The sequence below is a fragment of the Artibeus jamaicensis genome, unplaced genomic scaffold, assembly GCF_021234435.1.
Source record: "Artibeus jamaicensis isolate MK-2021 breed Jamaican fruit bat unplaced genomic scaffold, CSHL_Jam_final contig_475, whole genome shotgun sequence".
NCBI lineage: Eukaryota > Metazoa > Chordata > Mammalia > Chiroptera > Phyllostomidae > Artibeus > Artibeus jamaicensis.
In genome coordinates this window covers 4,489,667-4,511,458 of record NW_026521852.1, presented here as the reverse complement: position 1 = coordinate 4,511,458, position 21,792 = coordinate 4,489,667, and the positions used below count along the sequence as shown (strand labels likewise).

General features: G+C 37.6%; 1 protein-coding gene across 1 annotated transcript in view; it reads left to right on the top strand.

The window, feature by feature from the left end:
* The window catches only part of ZC3H11A (zinc finger CCCH-type containing 11A), a 28,291-nt gene extending 7,365 nt beyond the window's left edge, over positions 1–20,926 (top strand). The window contains exons 3-16 of the mRNA XM_037153206.2: positions 989–1,112; positions 2,160–2,363; positions 2,479–2,595; positions 2,850–2,930; positions 3,939–4,049; positions 4,861–4,923; positions 7,226–7,318; positions 7,918–7,986; positions 16,181–16,693; positions 17,037–17,116; positions 17,998–18,328; positions 18,830–18,996; positions 19,356–19,423; positions 19,818–20,926. Coding sequence (XP_037009101.1) covers positions 989–1,112; positions 2,160–2,363; positions 2,479–2,595; positions 2,850–2,930; positions 3,939–4,049; positions 4,861–4,923; positions 7,226–7,318; positions 7,918–7,986; positions 16,181–16,693; positions 17,037–17,116; positions 17,998–18,328; positions 18,830–18,996; positions 19,356–19,423; positions 19,818–20,076 — 2,280 coding nt within the window. The 3' untranslated portion in view covers positions 20,077–20,926. The remainder of the gene's footprint in view (positions 1–988; positions 1,113–2,159; positions 2,364–2,478; positions 2,596–2,849; positions 2,931–3,938; positions 4,050–4,860; positions 4,924–7,225; positions 7,319–7,917; positions 7,987–16,180; positions 16,694–17,036; positions 17,117–17,997; positions 18,329–18,829; positions 18,997–19,355; positions 19,424–19,817) is intronic.
* The last annotated feature ends 866 nt before the right edge of the window (positions 20,927–21,792 follow it).

Sequence of the window (21,792 nt, the reverse complement as noted above, 5' to 3'; positions counted from 1 at the left end):
AAGAAATTTTGCTCATTTTGATCTTTGCACAAATGGCAACATACAGTCTGTGCTCTCTTGTGCTGGCTTCTTTTACTCTGCACTTGTTAAGTGTAGCAAAATCTGGGATAGTACACTATTACATGAAGATACTACAATATATTTTTCCATTCTAGTGTTGATGTACATTTAGGTTGGTTCCACTTTGGAGTAATTACAAATAGTATTGCTTTGAACATCTTTATACACATCTAATTTATATACTAGAACTCATGTACATATTTCTGTTGGACATAGGTCGCCATGATCTATCAGTTTATTCTAAATATGCAGGTATTCTTTTTTTCTCATTCCCCTTCAGAAGAGTGAGGTAGCTTGAGAAGGAAAAAGACCATCCTCAGTGTGTTGCCTGTGCCTTGCTTTGAGAAGTCACAATGGGAAAAATTTTCTCCAAGCCTTGAATGTTCAGCTTCAAATAATAACTGTACTTTAGTCCTTTCTGTGTGCTAAGTTCTTTGTGTACATTTAATGTTCCACTTAATCCAAGAAATCAAAAGATAGCCACGGTTATTCCCATTTTATAGCTGAGGAAAGTGAGACTTAGAGACAAAACATTGTCCAACATTACATGTCCAATAAGTAGCATAATAAAGGTTCAAACCTTTTTGGCTTAGATTCTATAATCTTAACTAATAGAGTATCCTGCATCTCAGAATTAAGTGTAGATTTCCGGGTGCAGATCAGAGTTCCAGGATGAGAGCAAGGAGGGAAGAATATTTAAAAAAAAAAAAAAACAAAAAACCACTCTTCTCTACTTCCTTTATCTCTTGGTCATCCTCTATGGAGTTTGTGGCTTTCAGCAACCCCTCTTCCTCCTGCTCAAAATCACCTCGAAGTGTTCAGACTTTTTAATACTGTATGTGAACTCTTTCAAGAAAACAAATGACCGAATTAATACAGGTCACACTTCATTTTTTATTTGAAAACAATACATTTTTCCTTCTTACAGAAAAAACGCAGTGAGATTCCTTGTTACTGGGAAAATCAACCAATGGGATGTCAAAAACTAAACTGCGCTTTCCATCACAACAGAGGACGTTATGTTGATGGCCTTTTTCTACCTCCAAGCAAAAGTGAGATGTTTTTAATTTTAAAAGAATAGTTACTATGTAATGGAACACATATGCACACTGTACAAAGTACTTTATATACTTTTACTGTTGTGAGAAATGGTACTCTTTACACTTTACATATGAACTGAACTTTATTAAGGTTAAGTGATTTGTACAGTTACAAACCAGTAAGTGGCAGGGTCATAATCAGAACTGTTGCCAAAAGCCATGTTGCCTCAAGTGTTTAGATTACTGTAGCTTACTTCATTCCCATTTTCTTATCAGATCCATAGAGGTTTTTGAAAGAAACTTGATTCTCTGGGCCAGGGTTTGGCAAATCATGTTCCTCCAGCTGTTTATAAAATAAAATTTTATTGGAAAGGAACCATGCCCATGCATTTTTGTATTTTCTGTGGCCAAATTTTGTGCTCCTTTTGCAAAGTTGAGTACTTGAGACAGATCTACAAAGCCTGTAATGTTTGCTATCCAGCTTTTTACAGACAAAGTTTGCTAACCCTGATGTAGACTAATCTAAAATAAAACTTATGCTCTACCAAAAGCTAGTATGTATTTCCAAAGTTCCTTTTAAAGTATTTTGCTAGTGGAATGATTAGCCATTTAAAAGCCATGTCAGCTATGTGATTAAAATTTGATGGCTACATGTTTTCACCTTTATGAGAGGGGGAAAAGTAGATTCACTCCCTTCTGGTTTGGCTCAAAAATGTTACCTGCTATCTCTTAAAAGCTACTTATTGCTGAGGAAAAAGCCTGTGATTATAACATTAAAATTACATGTTTATTATTTACAGTCACTATGCATCTAGCCTTCTATTTATTATAGGTTTTGAGTGCCCACTTTGTGTTTATATACAGTAAAGCAATAACTAAAAAACCACATTTTCTCTCCTTGGAAGTTGAGAACCTAATTGGGGAAAATGGGGGAGTTAAGTAAAAAAACATAAGTGCTTATAAGGAAAATGCACCAGCTTATGATAGGTGGTCAAGGATTTTTGTTGAATTGGGAGTATACCTTTTGTTTTTAATTTATGACTAACTTTGTATTTCTAGCTATGTTGCCCACTGTGCCTGAGTCACTAGAGGAGGAAGTGAAGGCTTGCCAGCTCACAGTTCAGCAGAACAAATTGTCTGTCCAGTCTAATCCCTCTCCTCAGATGCGAAGTGTAATGAAAGTAGAAAGTTCAGAAAATGTTCCTAGCCCTACACATCCACCAGTCGTAATCAATGCTGCAGATGATGATGAGGATGATGATGGTAAGTTTTAGTTCTTCAAGGCAAAGAAATATTCGGGGGCACTTTGTGAATTAGAATGAGGATTAAAACTCTAGGCCTGTTTTTAATTGTACATTTGCCTTAAATGTTATTATAGATCAGTTCTCTGAGGAAGGTGATGAAACCAAAACACCTACCCTGCAACCAGCTGCTGAAGTCCATAATGGATTACGAGTGGCATCTGCCCGGAAACCTGGGGTCAATTTAAAACAAGGTAAGAAGTGTCTGTATTGATGCTGGCTCCCACTCAAAAATTTTAACAGCACTATTGAATGTGTCCAAACTGTTTTAAATACCTTTGAAATTTAGTTGATGATCACCACCACTTCCCCTTTCTCTGCCCGTTACATATGTAATACTTTCTCGTATTTATTTAGAAAATATCTAGACACCTGCTATATACAAATAAAATGCAGAGGTGAAAAAAGGTGCTTAGTTCCTCATGTGATTTCTCTTTGCATTTTTCAGGTGAATGTTTGAATTTTGGAATAAAAACTCTTGAGGAAATTAAGTCAAAGAAAATGAAGGAAAAATCCAAGAAGCAAGGTGGTAAGTCATCAGTTTTGACCAGATCATTGAACGTTGCTAGAGAAGAATAATTAGGACCCTTCCAATAATAAGGACCCTTGGCAACAGCCAAAATGAGTTTACCTACTCTTCCTGGTTTGAAGTAAAAGACTTACTTAGATCATGATTTCATTGTAACTGTTTCGGTCTCTGACTATTCACAGCTAAGCACTGCAGTTAAGAAACCCAGGAGAGCCTTGGCCGGCTAGCTTGGTTTGTTAGAGCCTTGTCTAGTATGGCACGGTTGCAGGTTCCTTCCCTAGTCAGGGCATATACAAGAAACAACCAATGAATGTGTAAATAAGTGGAACAACAAGCTATGTTTCTCGGTCTCCCTTCCTCTCTCTTTCTAAAATCAATAAATAAAATGGTAAAAAGAACTCAGAAGAACTCATTTATCTTGAGAAATAAAGTATATTTAAAAAGGAAATACTTTATTTTGTAGTAGATGAATTCATCTCAAGAGCTGCCAGGACTTTCTTCTGGAGCTTGCCTCAGCCTGGTTGATTCATATATTTCCAACCCTAAAAAGTATAGTATGAAAGTAATAACATTTAGAACAAATGGTTGGTTCTAAATACCCTCTTGATAAAGCTTTTTCTATCAGAACATTGGAGTTATGTTTTGCATGTAATTGAGTACAGATTAAAAAGATTGAATTGGCACACCTGATAGCTGGTGTGCTTCTGAGGTAAACTTTAGAATAATGTTAGCCTTGTTGGTAAATAAAAGCAGGTTGAGTGCCTAAGTTACTCAAAACAATTTTATGTTTTATTCACATATTGAGCCCAAGGAAGATAAGAAGTAGGGAGTCTCTCCCCTTTTCCCACCACCCCGTATCACTATAGGCAAACAGAAAGAGAGAGACTGATTGGTTGTAGTCGTCCAGTGGTTTATATTGGACTTACCTGGTCACAAATCAAATTTCTTGACTTGTGATAGCTTTATTTTCCATAAATTATTTGCTCTTTTTTGACCTGTTTTATTCAGAAGGTTCTTCAGGAACTTCCAGTCTTTTACTCCAACCTCAGACCATTCCAGGTCCTGAAAAAGAGAATGTGCGGACCGTGGTGAGGACAGTAACTCTGTCCAACAAACAAGGTGAGGTATAGGCAGGCTGTAGAGTTGTCTGTCAGGCTACATCTTATAAATTATAGCTGGGAGAGCAAAATTCCTGTGTGTATTTTACCTTTGATGAAATTGCAGCAAGAGTTCAGTATGTTCATTGGATTGAAGGATGAAAAGAAAAGTTAGTACATTTGACTCTGCTTTTTAATAGGTTGTCATTAAAAAGGTTGATGCAGTTCTGACATTTATGCATATTTAATTTTTATGTTTACTGTTTATTTGTATCCACTCAATAAATTTATTGACTTCTCATGGGTAAATAATTATATTATTTAAGTTATAGAAACATTTTCCTTAATAGTTTTAAATCTAGTAGGGAATATAACACAAGTAATTCTAATATGCAGATACATTTAAATGTTTGTGCCATTCAAACAACAATCAGAAGAGCTCATTTCTGGAGTGAACAAAGAAGGTTATAGGAGAGTTAACTAGCAATAGGGTATGATTTTTCTTTTTTAAAATTAAAAAAGGAAGTGCACAAGCAGAAGTATGGTTGAGTTTATAGTCAATGAGTTTATATGGTTAGGAAACAACTTCTCTTTGTATACTTGGTTACTATTAATAATTAAGACTGTACTAATATTTCTCTTTGGGCTGTGCATTTGGCTACTTAAATTATTTAATACAGTTTTTAAATGTGATAGTCTTTATTAAGATAGATCTGATTTTCAGTAGACTAGGTAACTTATATTAGTATCAGCACATACTTTGTACCCACTAGTAGTTACTGAATACAGAAAAATTGTCTAATGGTAGAGAAATTCTTGTTTTGTCATTTCAGGAGAACAACCCTTGGTAAGATTGAGTCTCACGGAGAGACTAGGGAAAAGAAAAATTTCAGTAGGTGAGGTACATTTTGTGTGTATCTTTTGTTTTCTGTTTGTTTGTTCATTAATATGATACCTTCATATTATTTTCCTCATATAAGTGCTTTTCTGTAAGTGCCTTGTCATATTGATTTGCGGTCCACCTGTATGAAGTTTTGGCTGAAAGCACATTTAAAAGTTTTTCATGTTTTTCATGTGTGCGTTACACCTTTTATTGAAGTCATACAAATATATATATAGTATTACAAATTGATTATGGCCAACTTTTTAGAAGGTACTAGGTTTAAAAAACAATAAAGAATATCTCTTTCTATGGACAAAATGAAATTTGAGCTTTTGGAGGGAAAAAGGTATCCAGTTAATATAAATTCAGTCTCTGAAGTTATTAATGCTAATTTATATTTACCGGGAGTATTTACTGTATTACATAATTGTTGTGTACCTACTCTAGTGTGTCTGTCTAAAGAATTATTTTTGAACCCTGGTGGGTGTGGCTCATCCCACAAACCAAAAAGTCACGGGTTCGATTCCTAGACAGGGCGCATGCCTGTATTACAGGTTCTGGGAGTATGCAAGAAGCAACTGATTGATGTTTCTCACATCAGTGTTTCTCCTCCCTTCTTTCTCCTTTCTCTGGAATCAATAAAAGAGAAAAAAAGAAAAATAACCTAGCAAAAGATAACCATTTACTTTAAAAAAGAAAAGGAAAAGCCCTGGCTGGTGCGGCTCAGTGGATTGAATGCTGGCCTGCAAACTGAAAAGTTGCTGGTTTGTTTCCTAGTCAGGGCACATGCCTGGGTTGTGGGCCAGGTGGAGTGCGATAAGCATCGATGTTTCCCTCTTCTTCTCCCTTCCCCTTTCTCAAAAATACATAAATAAATTTTAAAAAATTATTTTGAAAGTCTTTTTTGACTTCAGAGGATCATTCATACTCTTAAAATATACTTGCAAATATGAAATCCTGTCTGTTTTGGGTTTTCTTAGATACCATTCTCGTTCCTCAAGAAATTTTAGGTAAAAAATACAGAAATAAGATATTTTAATATCAGCATATATATAAACTTTGCGAATTTTGGTTTCATAATTATAAATTAAATTTTAAATTAGAGTCAAGTTTTTAATGGGACCCTACAACGATTATTATACCTTCAGTCAAGCAATAAAAAAAACCAATTAACTTGTGATGTCTAAACAACTTGTATTGAACAATGTAATATAATAAAGCAGGAGTTAGGAAACTTTGTTCAGATCTTCATTCCATCACTAATTGGTGCCTTGGTTAAGATACAGAAGCTTTTATAACCTTAGATTTCTCGTCTGGAATTGAAGAGGGGCTCTGTGGCCTTTGGAGTCTTTGTGTCACAGAAAAATTCTAAATTTTGTGGGCTTTTTGCCATCTTTCTAATAATTTGTGATGCATTAAACCACAAGTTTACATAGAATTCAGCAAATGGCCAGCTAAGAGTTTTTTTTGTATGTGAAGTTTTTTTTCCATGTTCCTAATTTGGAATTTTAACCTTAACGTTAATGAAGGATTCATAATCTTTCATTCGTAATTTAAGTCAGTTATTTGGTAAGTTTTAATTTGTGCCTTCTAATTTTTTGTCTCTTATTTTACCTCTTCTTTTTGGAACAGTGAGTTCTAAAGAAGCTAGTGAATAAACACACTATATAAATATAGAAAGCTTATAGAAATATTCTACTAGGAGGATCCCCCCAAATGGAATTTATGTATTCTTACATGTTTAAACTCCAGTAACCTTCAGAGTATTCTCCATTTGATGCAATACACCTATTGAGACATTTTTCTCACTGCTCAAGAACAGTTTTTGAACTCAGTGATTTTGATGCCTTTTAGTACTGTTCGTTTTACCTCTTCCATGTGGATAAAACATTTCCCTTTGATGACTTTTTTAATCTAGGAAAACAGGAAAAGTCTCTCAGGATGAGCCTGGGTGAATAAGGAAGGTGGGGCATGGTGGTCATGCCATTTTTTGGTCAAAAAGTGCCGAACATTCAGCACTGTGTGGGCAGGCATGCTCATAAATCACCCATTATGAAATGAGCAAAGAGTCTTCCAAAAAATTCACTTAGGCTAAATGCAGCCCCTCACAACAACACCTGCTGCCACACTGATACAAGTAGGTTCCTAGAACACCCACTAGCAGGGGAAGCCTGTACTAGTAAGGGCCTACTCTCCAGAAGATAATTCTGGGTTTTGGGGGGTCCCCTGCTATTATGTTGTCTGGTTTTGCTTGTATTTCTTAACCTTGTTGAAGGTTGACTTGAACTCTGAAACTAAGTTCCCCCTGTTTGTAGGTGGTGACAGTGATCCTCCATTAAAGCGTAGCCTTGCACAGAGGCTAGGGAAAAAAGTCGATGCTTCAGAAACTGACAAAACACCAAAGAAAGGTACCTTTGTTGTAATACGCTGTGTGTGTGTGATTCCTTTATACATTTTATTATTCATTCAATGAATATTTGAGTGCTTCCTCTTTTAGATTCTGTGTAAATACCATTGTATAAAATAAACACTATCACAGTCCTCATGAGCTTACAGCATAATGGCAGATAGAAGTACTTGTATGTATTGTGATAAACTCTGAGAGGAAAACTGTATGGTGTTATGGAAGCATAAAGTTTGCAGCCAAATTTTCTTACTCCTTGATTATCAATTATAACTAAAGACTTTCATACTAAAGAACATATTTCAGATAGATATAGGGAGCAAAAATTTTTTGATGCCAGTAAGATTTTAAAAGGTTGTATGCCAGCAAAATTATTTTACTAAATTAAGTTTTTGCTTTTCAAATCTAAAGACACTTTCTCTAAAGCTCTACAGAGTGCTCTAGGGAATTAATTTATGATTTATATAGAGAAGAAAGTTTTAAGACTTAAAGACATTTTTAAAAAAGCATTCACGCCTAATCTGTGATCTTTGAAAAAGGTATTTGACCTATACAAGTCTCTTTTCAACTTTTGGTTTTTGGGTTTTGTTTTGTTTTTTACAGTTCAAGTTTCTAAGTCTCTAAAGGAACGATTAGGTGTGTCAGCTGGTGTGAACAGTGAGGAGGCAGCAGGTAGGTAAACCCCAAGACCAGCTTCTGGTACCTCTTTTCTTGCTATAAAATCTTTACCCTTTCTCCTGTTTTCCTGTTGAATTAGGTTAGAGCTTGTGTTTTCTGGTGTTTTTTTTTTTTGTGGTTTTCTTTAAGTAATTGATTACTCACTGGTATGAATTCTCTTTTTGTTCTTAAAGGTGGCATAATGAGCCCTGGCTGGTGTGGCTCAGTGGATTAAGTGTGGGCCTGTGAACCAAAGGGTCACCAGTTCAGTTCCCAGTCAGGGCACATGCCTGAGTTGTGGGCCAGGTCTCCAGTTGGGGGCATGCAAGAGGCAACCACACATTGGTGTTTCTCTCCCTCTCTCTCTCCTTCCCTTCCCCCTCTCTCCAAAAATAAATGAAACCTTTTTTAAAAAGAAGATGGCATATAATGACTTTTCATTGTTGCATTGAAAATAGGAAATTAGAAACAACCTAAGAATCCAACAAAAAAGGAATTAGATTAAATTAAAGTAGTTATGTAGTAAAATAATTGCTGTCCTGAACAGTTATGTTCTGAACAACAGTGATGGAGGAAACTTCTCTTGTGCTAAATGAAGAAACATTACAAAAGAACACATCACTTTCCCCCCCTTTTTTTTTGCTTTAGGGTAAAGTAAGAATTTCTTATAATAAAAACGTATTCTCAGGAAGAAGTCCACGTGTATGAGATGATTCCAGTTTTAATTTTTTCTTCATACTGTTCCTATCTAATTGTTAATGTTTTTAAACTGCAAGATATAATTACATAAATGTATATATGTGTACAGTTGAAAGAACAATTAAATGGAACGTTCATGTAATCAAACGTTTAGCTTTTTTATATGTTGCTGGATGCAATTTTATTTTCTTTATTATATCTATATTTATTAATGGTATTAGCCTGTCCTTTTCCTTTTTCATTTTATCCTTGTCTGATTTGGATATTAAGATTTTACCAGCATGCTAAAAAGGGAATCTGATGTCAAACATACTTACCTTTTTTGTAAACAACCTTGTTTCCTTTTGTGGAGTTCTTTCTCTCTCTCTCTTTTTTTTAATGTTTATTTGTTTATTTTTAGAGAGAGGGGAAGGGAAGGAGAGAGAGTGGGAGAGAAACATCAATGTGTGGTTGCCTCTCATGTGTCCCCTACTGGGGACCTGGCCCACAACCCAGGCATGTGCCCTAACTGGAAATCGAACCTGCGACGCTTTGCTTTACAGGCCCATGCTCAATCCACTGAGCTACACCAGCCAGGCATTTTCTCTTTTTTTTTTAAAGTATATTTTATTAATTATGCTGTTACAGTTGTTCCTTTTTTTTCTCGCCGTTATTTTATTAATTATGCTGTTACAGTTGTTCCTTTTCTTTTCACCGTTATCCACCTCCACCCAGCACCCTCCCTCCCACCAGCATCCCTCACCCTTAGTTCATGTCCATTGGTTGTACCTATAAGTTCTGTGGATTCTCCTTTTCCTATACTATTCTCAACCTCCCCCTGTCTAGTTTGAACTTACAATTTATGCTTCTTATTCCCTGTACCTTTTCCTCCATTCTCCCCCTCCCTACTGATAACACTCCTTCCATGTGTTCTCCATTTCTGTGATTCTGTTCCTATTCTAATTGTTTGCTTAGTTCTTGGTGATTTTTCTTAGGCTTGGTTGTTGATAGTTGTGAGTTTGTTGTCATTTTACTGTTCATATTTTTTATCTTTTCTTAGATAATCTCTAACATTTTCTGTAATAAGGGCTTGGTGATGATGAACTCCTTTAACTTGACCTTATCTGGGAAGTACTTTATCTGCCCTCCCATTCTAAATGATAGTTTTGCTGGATAGAGTCATCTTGGGTGTAGGTCCTTGCCTTCCATGACTTTGAATATTTCTTTCCAGCCCCTTCTTGCCTGCAAGATTTCTTTTGAGAAATCAGCTGATAGCCTTACGGGAACTCCTTTGTAGGTAACTGTCTCTTCTTGCTGCTTTTAAGATTGTCTCCTTCTCTTTAATCTTGGGTCATATAATTATGATGTTCCTTGGTGTGTTCCTCCTTGGGTCTAACTTCTTTGGGACTCTCTGAGCTTCCTGGACTTCCAGGAAGTCTATTTCCTTTGCCAGATTGGGGAAGTTCTCCTTCATTATTTGTTCAAATAACTTTTCTATTTCTTTCTCTTCTCCTTCTGGCATCCCTATGAGTCACATGTTGAAACATTTAAAGTTGTCCCAGTGGTTCCTAAGCCTCTCTTCATTTTTTTTGAGTTCTTGTTTCTTTTTTCTGTTCCACTTGAATGTTTATTTTTTCTTTCTGGTCCAAATTATTGATTTGAGTTCTGGTTTTCTTTCTTTTTCTGTTGGTTCCCTGTATATTTTTCTTTATTTCACTTTTTATAGCCTTCACTTCTTCCTCTATTTTGCATCTGTACTCAATCATTTCTGTGAGGTTGGCTATCTCCTTGTCACTTAGTCTTTTTCTAGAGCTTTGATCTGTTCTTTCATTTGAGCCATATTTCTTTGTCTCGGTGCACCTGTTACACTGTAAGGGGTGGGTGGAGCCTTAAGTGTACGCCAGGTGGGGCAACCCACATCACTGTGTTGTGGTGCTGAATGTGAGGAAGGGTTTGGAGACGGTACAATGCTCAACTCTTGCCCGCTTTCAGCAGTCACTTCTCCCTCTACCCAGAAGCAAATTAGGCCCTTACGTGCTGATTCCCAGGTGGGTGGTTTTCCATACATTTTATGGACCTCGTGGGTCTCTCCACTTCACTTTGTCCTCTTCACTTCTTTTTGTTTATTTTGGTGTATTTTTAGTGTTTCCTTTTTAATAATTGTAAAGTACCTGGCATGGATTTCCTCTGTGGTTCTAAAGGTCTTTTTTTCCAAGTAGTCCTCTTTTCTGCTGGGAGAACAGACTTAAAATGTCTGCCTAAAGGGAGAGGATACACCGAAAGGCAGTTTGTGTGGTTTGCAGAGTGGAAAGCTGGAAGCCCATACAGTTACCACTATAAGAAAGACTTTCTTTCAGAGTGCAACTAAATTTCTTTCCTTTTCTAGCTTTGCTTTTTAATCCCCTCCACCTTCTTTTTCTGCTTGGCATTTGTGAAAGCCTGGAATTTTTCATGCCCTACTGCTCTCCAGCACAAACATCCTTATCATGTGCTTCTTTCCGCAGCAGCAGATTCTCCTCTCCTTTTTTTAAAAAATTTATTTTATTGATTATGCCATTACAGTTGTCCTGTTCCCCCCCTTCATTCCCCTCCACCCTGCACACCCCCTCCCCCACCATTCCCCCCTTTAGTTTATGTCCATGTGTCTCAAGTTCTTTTTTTTTTTAATTTTTTTATTGATTATGCTGTTACAGTTGTTCTATTTCCCCTTTCATTCCCCTCCACCCTACCCCCATCCCCACCATTACCCCCCTTTAGTTTATGACCATGTGTCTCAAGTCCTTTAGATTCTATATTTCCCATGCTATTCTTGCCCCCCCATCTATTTTCTATCTACTGTCTATGCTACTTATTTTCTGTACCTTCTCCCCCCTTCTCCTCCTCCCACTCCCCTGTTGCTAACCCTCCATGTGATCTTCTTCATTTCTATGTTTCCACTCCTGATCTAGCTGTCCTTTTAGTTTGCTTTTGTTTTAGGTGTGGTTGTTAATAACTGTGAGTTTGTTGTCCTTTCACTGTTCATGTTTCTTTAACTTCTTTTTCTTAGATAAGTCCCTTTAACATTTCATATAATAGGGGCTTGGTAATGATGGACTCCTTGAATTTGATCTTATCTGAGAAGCACATTATCTGTCCTTCCATTCTAAATGAAAGTTTTGCTGGATAGAGCAATCTTGGTTGTAGGTCTTTGGATTTCATGACTTGTAATACCTCTTTCCAGCCCCTTCTTGCCTATAAGGTCTCTTTTGAGAAATCTGCTGACAGTCTGATGGGGACTCCTTTGTAAGTGACTGTTCCCTTAGCTCTTGCTGCTTCTAGGATTCTCTCCTTCATTTTAATTTTGGCTAATGTAATGATGATGTGCCTTGGTGTGTTCCTTCTTGGGTCCAACTTCTTTGGTACTCTGAACTTCCTGGATTTCCTGGAAGTCTATTTCCTTTGCCAGATTGGGGAAATTCTCCTTTATTATTTGTTCAAATAAGTTTTCCACTGGTGGCTGTTCCTTTCCCCCTTCTGGTACCTCTATAATTCAGATGTTGGAGCGTTTAAAGGTGTCCTGGAGGTTCCTAAGACTCTCCTCATTTCTTTGAATTCTTGCTTCTTGACTGTTTTCTGTTTGGCCATTATTTGCTTTCTTCTGGTCCACTCCATTGATTTGAGTCCCAGTTTCCTTTTCATTGCTATTGGTGTCCTGTGCAATTCCATTCATTTCAATTAGTTTCGCCTTCATATATTTGTCTAATTTGTGGCTATAATCAACCAGTTCTGTGAGGATCCTGATGACCAGTGTTTTAAACTGTGCGTCTGAGAGTTTTGCTATTTCTTCATTGCTTAGATCTATGGGCTCTGGGGCTTTGAGATCTTCTTGCACCATTTTTGGTCTGTTCTGGCCCTTTAAGTGTGAGAAGCGGTGCCTTGGACTCCCAGGTCGCTGGGTTGTGACGCTGTATGTGGGGGCATGGTCAGAGCGGGGAAATGGCGACCCCCTCTGCTGTTTCCCTCAGCTGGGGTGAGGAGCAGCGCCTTAGGTGGTTCACCTGGGCCAGGCCACTCAGAGTCAATTGGGTTATCACTCTGTATGTGGAGGTGGGGTCAGAGCAGGGAAATGGCGGCGCTCTCCCTGCTGCTTGCCGAGGGGACCTGCTGGGTCCCGGTCCAATCACCCACTCCCTCGCCTGTCCACCCGCGCACAAATGCACGACCACAGTCAACTCGCAGCCCCGCTCCCCCGCTGTCTCCTCCGAGGTCGCTCGCCTGGTCGCTCGCTCGGTCGCTCAGTAGGTCCAACGCTGCGCCTGGATTCCGTGCGCCTAAGTCTGTCTGACCGAGTCCTCCTGTGCAACCCCGCTTCACCAGCCACTGGTTTCGCCCCTTACCGGTCAGGCTGAAGAATTTGTTGTTAACGGACTTCCCAAAAGTTCAATTTTCCGTGTTCTGGCTGTGTTTTCTGTTGCTAATATTTAGTTGTCTCTAAACTTGGTTGTGTGAGAAGGTACGGCACATCCACCTATGCCTCCATCCTGGCAGAAGTCTGTCTCAAGTTCTTTAGATTCTATATTTCCCATAGTATTCTTGCCCTCCCCTGTCTGTCTTCTACCTACCATCTATGCTACTCATTCTCTGTACCTTCTCCCCCCTTCTCCTCCTCCCACTCCCCTGTTGCTAACCCTCCATGTGATCTTCTTCATTTCTATGGTTCCACTCCTGATCTAGCTGTCCTCTTAGTTTGCTTTTGTTTTAGGTGTGGTTGTTAATAACTGTGAGTTAGCTGTCCTTTCACTGTTCATCTTTTTTATCTTTTTCTTAGGTAAGTCCCTTTAACATTTCATATAATAAGGGCTTGGTGATGATGAACTCCTTGAATTTGACCTTATCTGAGAAGCACATTATCTGCCCTTCCATTCTAAATGAAAGCTTTGCTGGATAGAGCAATCTTGGATGTAGGTCCTTGCCTTTCATGACTTGGAATACTTCTTCCAGTCCCTTCTTGCCTATAAGGTCTCTTTTGAGAAATCAGCTGGCTGTCAGATGGGAACTCCTTTGTTGGTGACTATCTCCTTATCTCTTGCTGCTCCTAGGATTCTCTCCTTCATTTTAATCTTGGCTAATGTAATGATGATGTGCCTTGGTGTGTTCCTTCTTGGGTCCAACTTCTTGGGGACTCTCTGAGCTTCCTGGATTTCTTGGTAGTCTATTTCCTTTGCCAGATTGGGGAAGTTCTGCTTTATTATTTGTTCAAATAAGGTTTCCACTGATGGCTGTGCCTTTCCCCCTTCTGGTACCCTTATAATTCGAATGTTGGAACATTTAAAGATGTCCTGGAGGTTTCTAAGCCTCTCCTCATTTTTTTGAATTCTTGTTTCTTCATATTTTTCTGTTGGGTCATTTTTTTTCTTCCTTTTAGTCCACTCCCTTGATTTGAGTCCCAGTTTTCTTTCCATCACTATTGGTTTCCTGTGCATTTCCCTTCATTTCAATTAGTTTAGCCTTCATATGTTCCTCTAATTTGTGACTAAAATCAATCAGTTCTGTGAGCATCCTGATCACCAGTGTTTTGAACTATGCATCTGATAAGTTGGCTATTTCTTGGTTGCTTAGAGTAATTGGCTCTGGGTCTTTGAGTTTTTCTTGAGCCATAATATTTTGGTGTGTTCACACCTATTACGTATTGAGGGGCAGAGCCCTAGGTGTTCACTAGGGTGGGACAACTCAGTCGCTGGTTCGTGATGCTGTGTGTGGGGGTGGGGTCAGAGAGGGGCTAGGGTGGTCCCCTCTGCTGCTTTCTGCCTCTGGGTCCTGCACGTTTTGTCTCACTGCTCGCTCCTTTGCCTGGTTTATCAATCTGGTTGAACAGTTAGTTGTTGGCGGACTTCTGTATAGTTCAATTTTCTGTGTTTTGGCTGCGTTTTTGTTACTAGAACTTTGTTGTTTCTAAACAACTTGGTTGTGCAAGGAGGCACAGTGTTTCCACCTATGCCTCCATCTGCGATTCTCCTCTTCTTAAGGACCAGGTTGTGACTGGACCAGCTGATCTGTATGGGATATCCTCAAATTTCTACCCACTGTTGTTTTTCATACTAGTGTGGTCAGGGGTTTTATGGCTCTGCTGGGCAGAACTTCTCCTACAGTGTGTTCTTTTTCTGTGTTTCTGTAAATTTAGACATCTGCTTTCTGTCTCAGAAATTGCTCAAGATTTAGGCTCTGCCAGTGGTATCCTTGGTTTCCATTGCTATTGTGGATTTATTTTACTTTTAATGTCTTCATTATTTTGATGGAATTTTGGTGGAAGGGGGAACAGGGGCGCCATGTCACCATTCATAGTACTTTCTTGGAGTTGTTATTTTGGTATTAGTCTACCATTTTGAAATGGAAGAGTTTTTATTTTAAAAACCTAAGGAAATAAGTCAGTAAGTGTTTGAGTACTTCTAGGTAACAGGTACTGTACTAAAATATTGCAGATAAGTAAATACAGTTACTGTTCTAGTGAAGTATCTAGTGTGATAGGAAATACAGTCATTTATGGTACTGTGTGATCAGTGAAGCAAACTAGATTTATAAGTTGCCAGGTTCTTAGATGAACTCAGTTAAAACTAAGTAGGAAGCAAGAGAAATGAGACCAATAGGGACTACTCCGTCTAGGAGCAAGAGTATATTCAAAGGTTCAGAACATGTGTTTAAGGTTGTAAAAAGTCTATTTTTTGGTTTTGATCTTTCATGTATTCAGAGACTTAATATGTGTTTGTAATATCCAAATTATTTGTTTTTTTCCCACATCACTTCATTATTTCTTTATTTAATCCTTTAGTAAGGAAGACATGCATCTGTCAAGTGTGAAATTTGCTCTTCAGTTTAAACAGATGAATGATTAGTGTATCCCTAAAAGTAGCTCTTCAGTGGCATTTCAGTCTCTGAGCCTTTTCTATTTTTCTTCTGTCTTGTCACCTGTTTTACTTCTTTTAAGTATCACTTAAATATTACTTTCTGTGAAAAGCTTCCCTTAACCAAGTTCTAAACAGAAGTTGGTGTGTTCTTGCTTGCTACATGCTCCTTTATAGCATTATATTTCCTTTATCAATGCTGTCATCATTACAATACTTTGTTGTTGCTTAATTTTTGCTCAGATAGACAATAAACTAAGTGGGGCCAGAGATTGTATTTTGCTTACCATTATATTGCAGGCAGGGTCTAGCACACGTTTATACTTGTGAGTAAATGGAAGAGTAAATTTATTGCTATTTTTATTGGTGAGATTTATGACAGGTTTCTCCAAGTAGTAAATGGCTTTCAGGTTCCTTAAGACTGGGCTTCTGATTAGAAATCCAAATGAGTTAATTTTTGCCTCTGAGAGTTTCTGAGGGCCATACCTAAGACATTCAGTATTATAAATTTGAGATGGAAACTGATGATCATTTTAAATGCCTACCTAAATGGTACCACTCTGTTGGACTCTCTGATCCAAGAATAGAGAGACTATATGTCATTAAGAGATGAACATCAAGTATAGTGACTTGTTTTTCCTCCTTGAAAACAGAGAGAGTTACTAAAGTTGGTGAGATCCACGTGAAAACATTAGAAGAAATTCTCCTTGAAAGAGCCAGTCAAAAACGTGGAGAATTGCATACTAAACTCAAGACAGAAGGACCTTCAAAAGTTGATGATTCTACTTCAGGAGCAAGAAGCTCTTCCACTATCCGCATCAAAACCTTCTCTGAGGTCCTGGCTGAAAAGAAGCATCGGCAGCAGGAAGAAGAGAGACAAAAAAGCAAAAAGGATCTAACCTGCATCAAGTTAAAGACTGATAATGAAATTAAAAAAACAGTGGTTTTGCCACAGATAGTTGCCAACAAAGGACAATCAGAGGAGCCTGCAGGTAGAACAAAGTCTGTGCAGGAGGTACACATCAAGACACTGGAAGAAATTAAACTAGAGAAGGCACTGAGGGTGCAGCAGAGCTCCGAGAGCAGCACCCTGGGAGCCAGCTCCCAGTCTCAGCCTGAGGCCACCCCAGGGGCTAGGCGGCTTCTCCGAATCACCAAAAAATCAGGTAACAAGGGAGAGAGCATGGTCTATAGTGGCACTTCCCTAAATATTTCAGAGGGCCATGTTCCACGGGATATTCATAGGAGTTCTGTGAAGTTTTCTTTTCTCAGATAACCTGTGAAAATCACTGGATTAAATGAAGTTAAGGTGTTTCTGTACAGCAGCACTATATAGATGTTTGCTATTTTAATGTACATTTTGAAACTTCAGGAGGACCAGTGGGCTTTATCTACATTTTTATTTTGTCCTACCTTAGCATAACTTTTATTAAGAAAAGTTTTAACTTGGTCTATCAGAAAATTGTAGTCTAAATGAAATAACTAATAATTTGTTTCATGTGAATATAGTTACAAAAGAAGAAAAGAAACTTCAAGAAGAAAGTGACATTGCGTTTCAGAGCAGTGTAACTAGAACAGAGGCTAAAGAGGTAAGTTTATTTAAAATCATTTTGTAGTTTGTTCATGGGAAGTGAAGGCTAGATGAATGGTAAAATGTGCTTTTTTACTTCTAGCTTATAATAAATTTCTTTGTAACTAACACCTTACTGATACATTATATAAACAATCTTTCACTACACTTATAATTTTCTGTTGGGGGGTTTCTGATGGGAGTTTTTTGTACTTCTGTATATATCATCATTTTTATTTGCCCTTTTAAAATTATTTTAATTGATCATTAATATTTTTTAAATGAAGCTTTTTTTCCTGGCTTTGAGAGCAATGCCAATTCATTGTACAAAACTTGAGAATATTTATTTTTAAAAGATTGAGAAACCCTATAGTTCAATCTACATGTAACCATCATTAATTTTTTTAGTGGATTTCCTTCAAGCCTTTTGTTTATACATCCATGTGTATGAACTTTTTAATGTTTGACTCGTGTTCAGGATGTAATTGAGAACTTTACAGTGTACCGTCTTGCGGCCTGCTTTAACTTTACCATATTAATAGTTCTTCAGAATGTTTGTCTTGGCCACACAGTGTTGTACAAATGCAGTCTGCTTCTGGGCTTTTAGATTTTGTTTTACCTACTAAGATAGTGAACATCCTTGTTCAATAAATCATTGTGCAAGACTTTATTAGACTTAGGGTCATGATTGTGATAAGAAATCTGTGTTTTTATTGTCCCACACATCTATAATCTTTCATCTTTAGATTGGTATTGTTTATTTAAAATCAAGGAGCAAAAGTGCTTGTGTTCTGGATAATTTGAGGCACTATTTGACTTAGATGTTTGCCTTGTAACTTATAAATAGTAATTACCATGTAGGTACTAGATTTTAATTCTGTCGTTTAAATTTATCCATAGGCTTCAACTGAGACAACAGGAATTGGCATCACTAAAATTCAAGTCAAGAAATGTGAGACCATGAGAGAAAAGCACATACAGAAACAACCAGAGAGGGGAAACTCACAGAAGGAAAAATCAGTTTTGACATCCCTTAGGAGAGATGTAGACTCTTGTAACACCCAGATAGCAGAGGAGCCAGTGCTCACTACAGTGCCAGGCGTCACACGCTGCCTAACAAAGCGGCCTCCCACAAAGTCATCCCAGAAGGCAGAGGTAGAAACCTCAGGGATTGGCGACTCAGTATTAAATGTGAAATGTGCAGCACAGACCTTGGAAAAAAGGGGTAAAGGTGAGTTTTTTTTTTTTTCTAGTGTGTCTTACTTGAGGATCTCAAAATTATCAGGTTGGAGTAATTCCCTGGCAACAATTGGGTTGAATTTCATTTATCTTGTATCTTGGTCGCACAAGTGGATGGTAATAATAGTTCTTATAATTCTATTTAAAAAGCCAAAACTAGATGAGTTTTTTTTTTCTTGGCTATTTAAAAATCTTTGTCAAAAACTTTCTGTCTTGCATCTTTCCTCTGGTTTTGAAAGACAGAAAAGGAATAGAAGCAGTAGTGGATTCAAGAGACATTAAAAGAATCATTTGAGTATATGTATACATTGTGGCAATGTGCCATGCAGATTGCTTATGGATCATTTTCAGTCTGGGTTTTTTGTTTTGTTTTTAATTACTTGTATATCTAGTACTGTGAAGGAATTTTATATTCTGAGTTATTCTCCCTGTAAAAGAGAGGATTTTTTTTTTTAGCTAAAGAAAATAATCAAATATTTTCTTTCCCTTATAGCTAAACCCAAAGTGAATGTGAAGCCATCTGTGGTTAAAGTTGTCTCTTCCCCCAAATTTGCCCCCAAACGCAAGGCAGCGGAGATGCACTCTGCTGTCATTGCAGCTGTGAAGCCACTCAGTTCCAGCAGTGACCGGCAGGAAAGCCCAGCCAAGAAAGCGGCTGTGGTAAGAAGTAGCTCTTAACTCTCAGTGATGCTTTCATCTCTGGTAGGAAAGCAGGGAAGATTTAACTCTGTTAGCTCTCTGTTTGTATCTGTATGTGATAACTTCCTGCCATTTCCTAAGCCTTTTAGTTGTTTAGGTTGTATTTTACGTTTATAGACATTTGTGGAGTGGTTGGTGCTAATTTTTAGGTGCTTAAAATTGCTTATTTGCACACTCACCTTTGGGACTATTTATTCATAGATTCCCAGGTTTAAGGAATGATAGCCATGATTCTAAGAAGGTGGCAAAAGAAAGTGAATATGCTCAAATTAAAAAGCCTGACTCTCCCACTGAATTACCCTGCTCTCTTATTTTTGTAGGCTGTTGTCCCACTCCTCTCTGAGGACAAATCAGTCACTATTCCTGAGACAGAGAAACCTAGAGACAGGTAATACCTTGCAATTCTTTTAAATCAAACTTTAGGCTACTGTTACTGTTTATGCTTTCCAAGAATAACATGGCTAAGTAATTCTAAATATTTACACATCTAAATAAATCTGCTGAACTTCAAATTAATTGGAAGAAAACATGATGTTCGGGGTTGCTGCTCTTTTTAGAGCAGCATTGTTTATATTTTGCCTATATTATAAAGTGTTTTGAACACCTATATGGATTCTGCTTTAAAAGGAGGAAATGCTGTGTCCCAAATTAGTAAGACAGTACCTTTTGTGTGTCCTCAGAAACACCTTTGCTGACACTGTGTGTCCCTGAGGCTAAGTAGTCCAGCCAGCCATTGACAAAGAGTAGATTTTAATATTTCTGGGTTTTTTTTTTCTCGACAGTCTTGTTCTGTCTCCAGTCCAGTCCTCTTCAGATCCCTCTCCACCAGAAGTATCTGGCCCTTCCTCATCCCAAATGGCCACAAAAACTCGCCGACTCAGCTCTGCATCAACAGGAAAGCCCCCACTCTCTATGGAGGATGATTTTGAGAAACTAATATGGGAGATTTCAGGAGGCAAATTAGAAGCTGAGATCGACCTGGATCCTGGGAAGGATGAAGATGATCTTTTGCTTGAGCTGTCAGAAATGATTGATAGCTGAAGGTGGTAATAGAACATTTAAAACAAAAAAAAAAGAAAGAAAAACTCACCAAAAAACTGGACTTAGTTCCATCTATTATACATTTACCCAAGATGATCATTTGTTTAGTCTAGAATTTGCCCCAAACCAGAAGTATACCTCTGAATTTACCTGTATGTGTACTAGATTTGTTGGAGTCGGGATTTTAAAGTTCATTGATAATCATTTTGTCCATTTGATGCCATTGTTTAGCATCTTCAAGAAAAAATTCTGTCTCACCCCTCTCTCCACAAAAAACTGAGAGGGAGATCCAAGTGAAAGAGTACCAGAGAACTTTGTGACTCCTTGAGGTGTTTGTCAGTTTTGGCTTTCTCCCCCTTTGTTGTATTCATTTCTGTATTGTCTTAATGTACTTAATGTTACCTGAGTTTGGAGAGGATGAAGACAGCTGCTACCATAAGGACCAAATTTCACACTACCACTAAACAACAACAAAAAAATTCACTCAGTCTATTAAATTGTATGTCTTTTTAGAAGTATTTGGAGATCCATCTAAGCTTTAGAGCTGAGCAGCTCAAGAAGCCTGTAATCTGGGCATGTCTTTTTGGACCTGATTTTTACGTTTCTTCTGCTGTGTAAGCCTCTGAAGATTAATAGCTAATTTATTATTACTGTAACTTTTTAAGGCTTTAAAGTGCCTCAGGGGTCCTCTGAAACTAATTTTCTATTTCTGGGATTCCTGGATTTTTAATAAGAGATGGTGACATAATGATTAAATGAATTCTTTTTTTAGTATGAAATTTGTTCCTTCTCTAGTACTTGCCTCCTACTAGCGTTGAATTATCACAGGAATAAAAATTGGTTAATTTTATATTTCTAACTCTTCCAGCAAATTCCTTTTACCCAGTATTTATTTGGTGTCCTTTAATCATCTGAGGGGAAAAAAAACTCATTCAATCTGCCAATATTTATGTATGGATTGTAGCAGTACAATGAATTGTACTATAGAATGGATTTTTTGAGATGTTCTGGGGGTGTATTGTATACCATCCAGTTTTCTTCATTTCTGAATTGAATTTTCTTTTTTCTGATGTTGGTCTCCTGCATATCACCTCAAGGTGTAGACTATGAAGGAACAAGTATGATGGGGCTAATAGTCTTAAAAGGAGACATTATACATAATTGGAAGGAAGAGGAAAGAAGGATTTGTCCATTTTGATATTTTGCTCATGGTGGCCAGTTTTGTTTCTCATAGGGAAATCTGACCCACCTGTCATGTTGGCTCCTAAGGAACTGCTGTTGTAAGCAGCTCATCAAGAGTTGAACTTCATGTAGTCTTGTTGGGAATATGGAAAAGGAAGAAAGCCACAGGACTGCCCATTCAGTCTTGGGAAGATTTGGATGATCCTGCACAAGCAAAAGTGACTTGAAATTTATGTATAGACACACCTCTCTTCCAGTACATCTTCAGCTGACTGAGTGTTGTATAGTAACCCTTCTCCAGAACAGGGGTGGAATGTTTGGTTTCACCACAGATTTTGTACATGTTTCATTTCTGGAATCAGCTCATAGATTCCAGGTCCCTTTTGTATATAACTTCTTTATTCTTTTGCTTTTTAAAAAATAATTTTGTTTCATATTTAAAGCTCTTGTATTAGTCAGTGATTCATGTTCAGCATTATTTGAACCATTTGCTATTCATTACACAAAGAAATATTTACTTGTGTTTTAAATAAA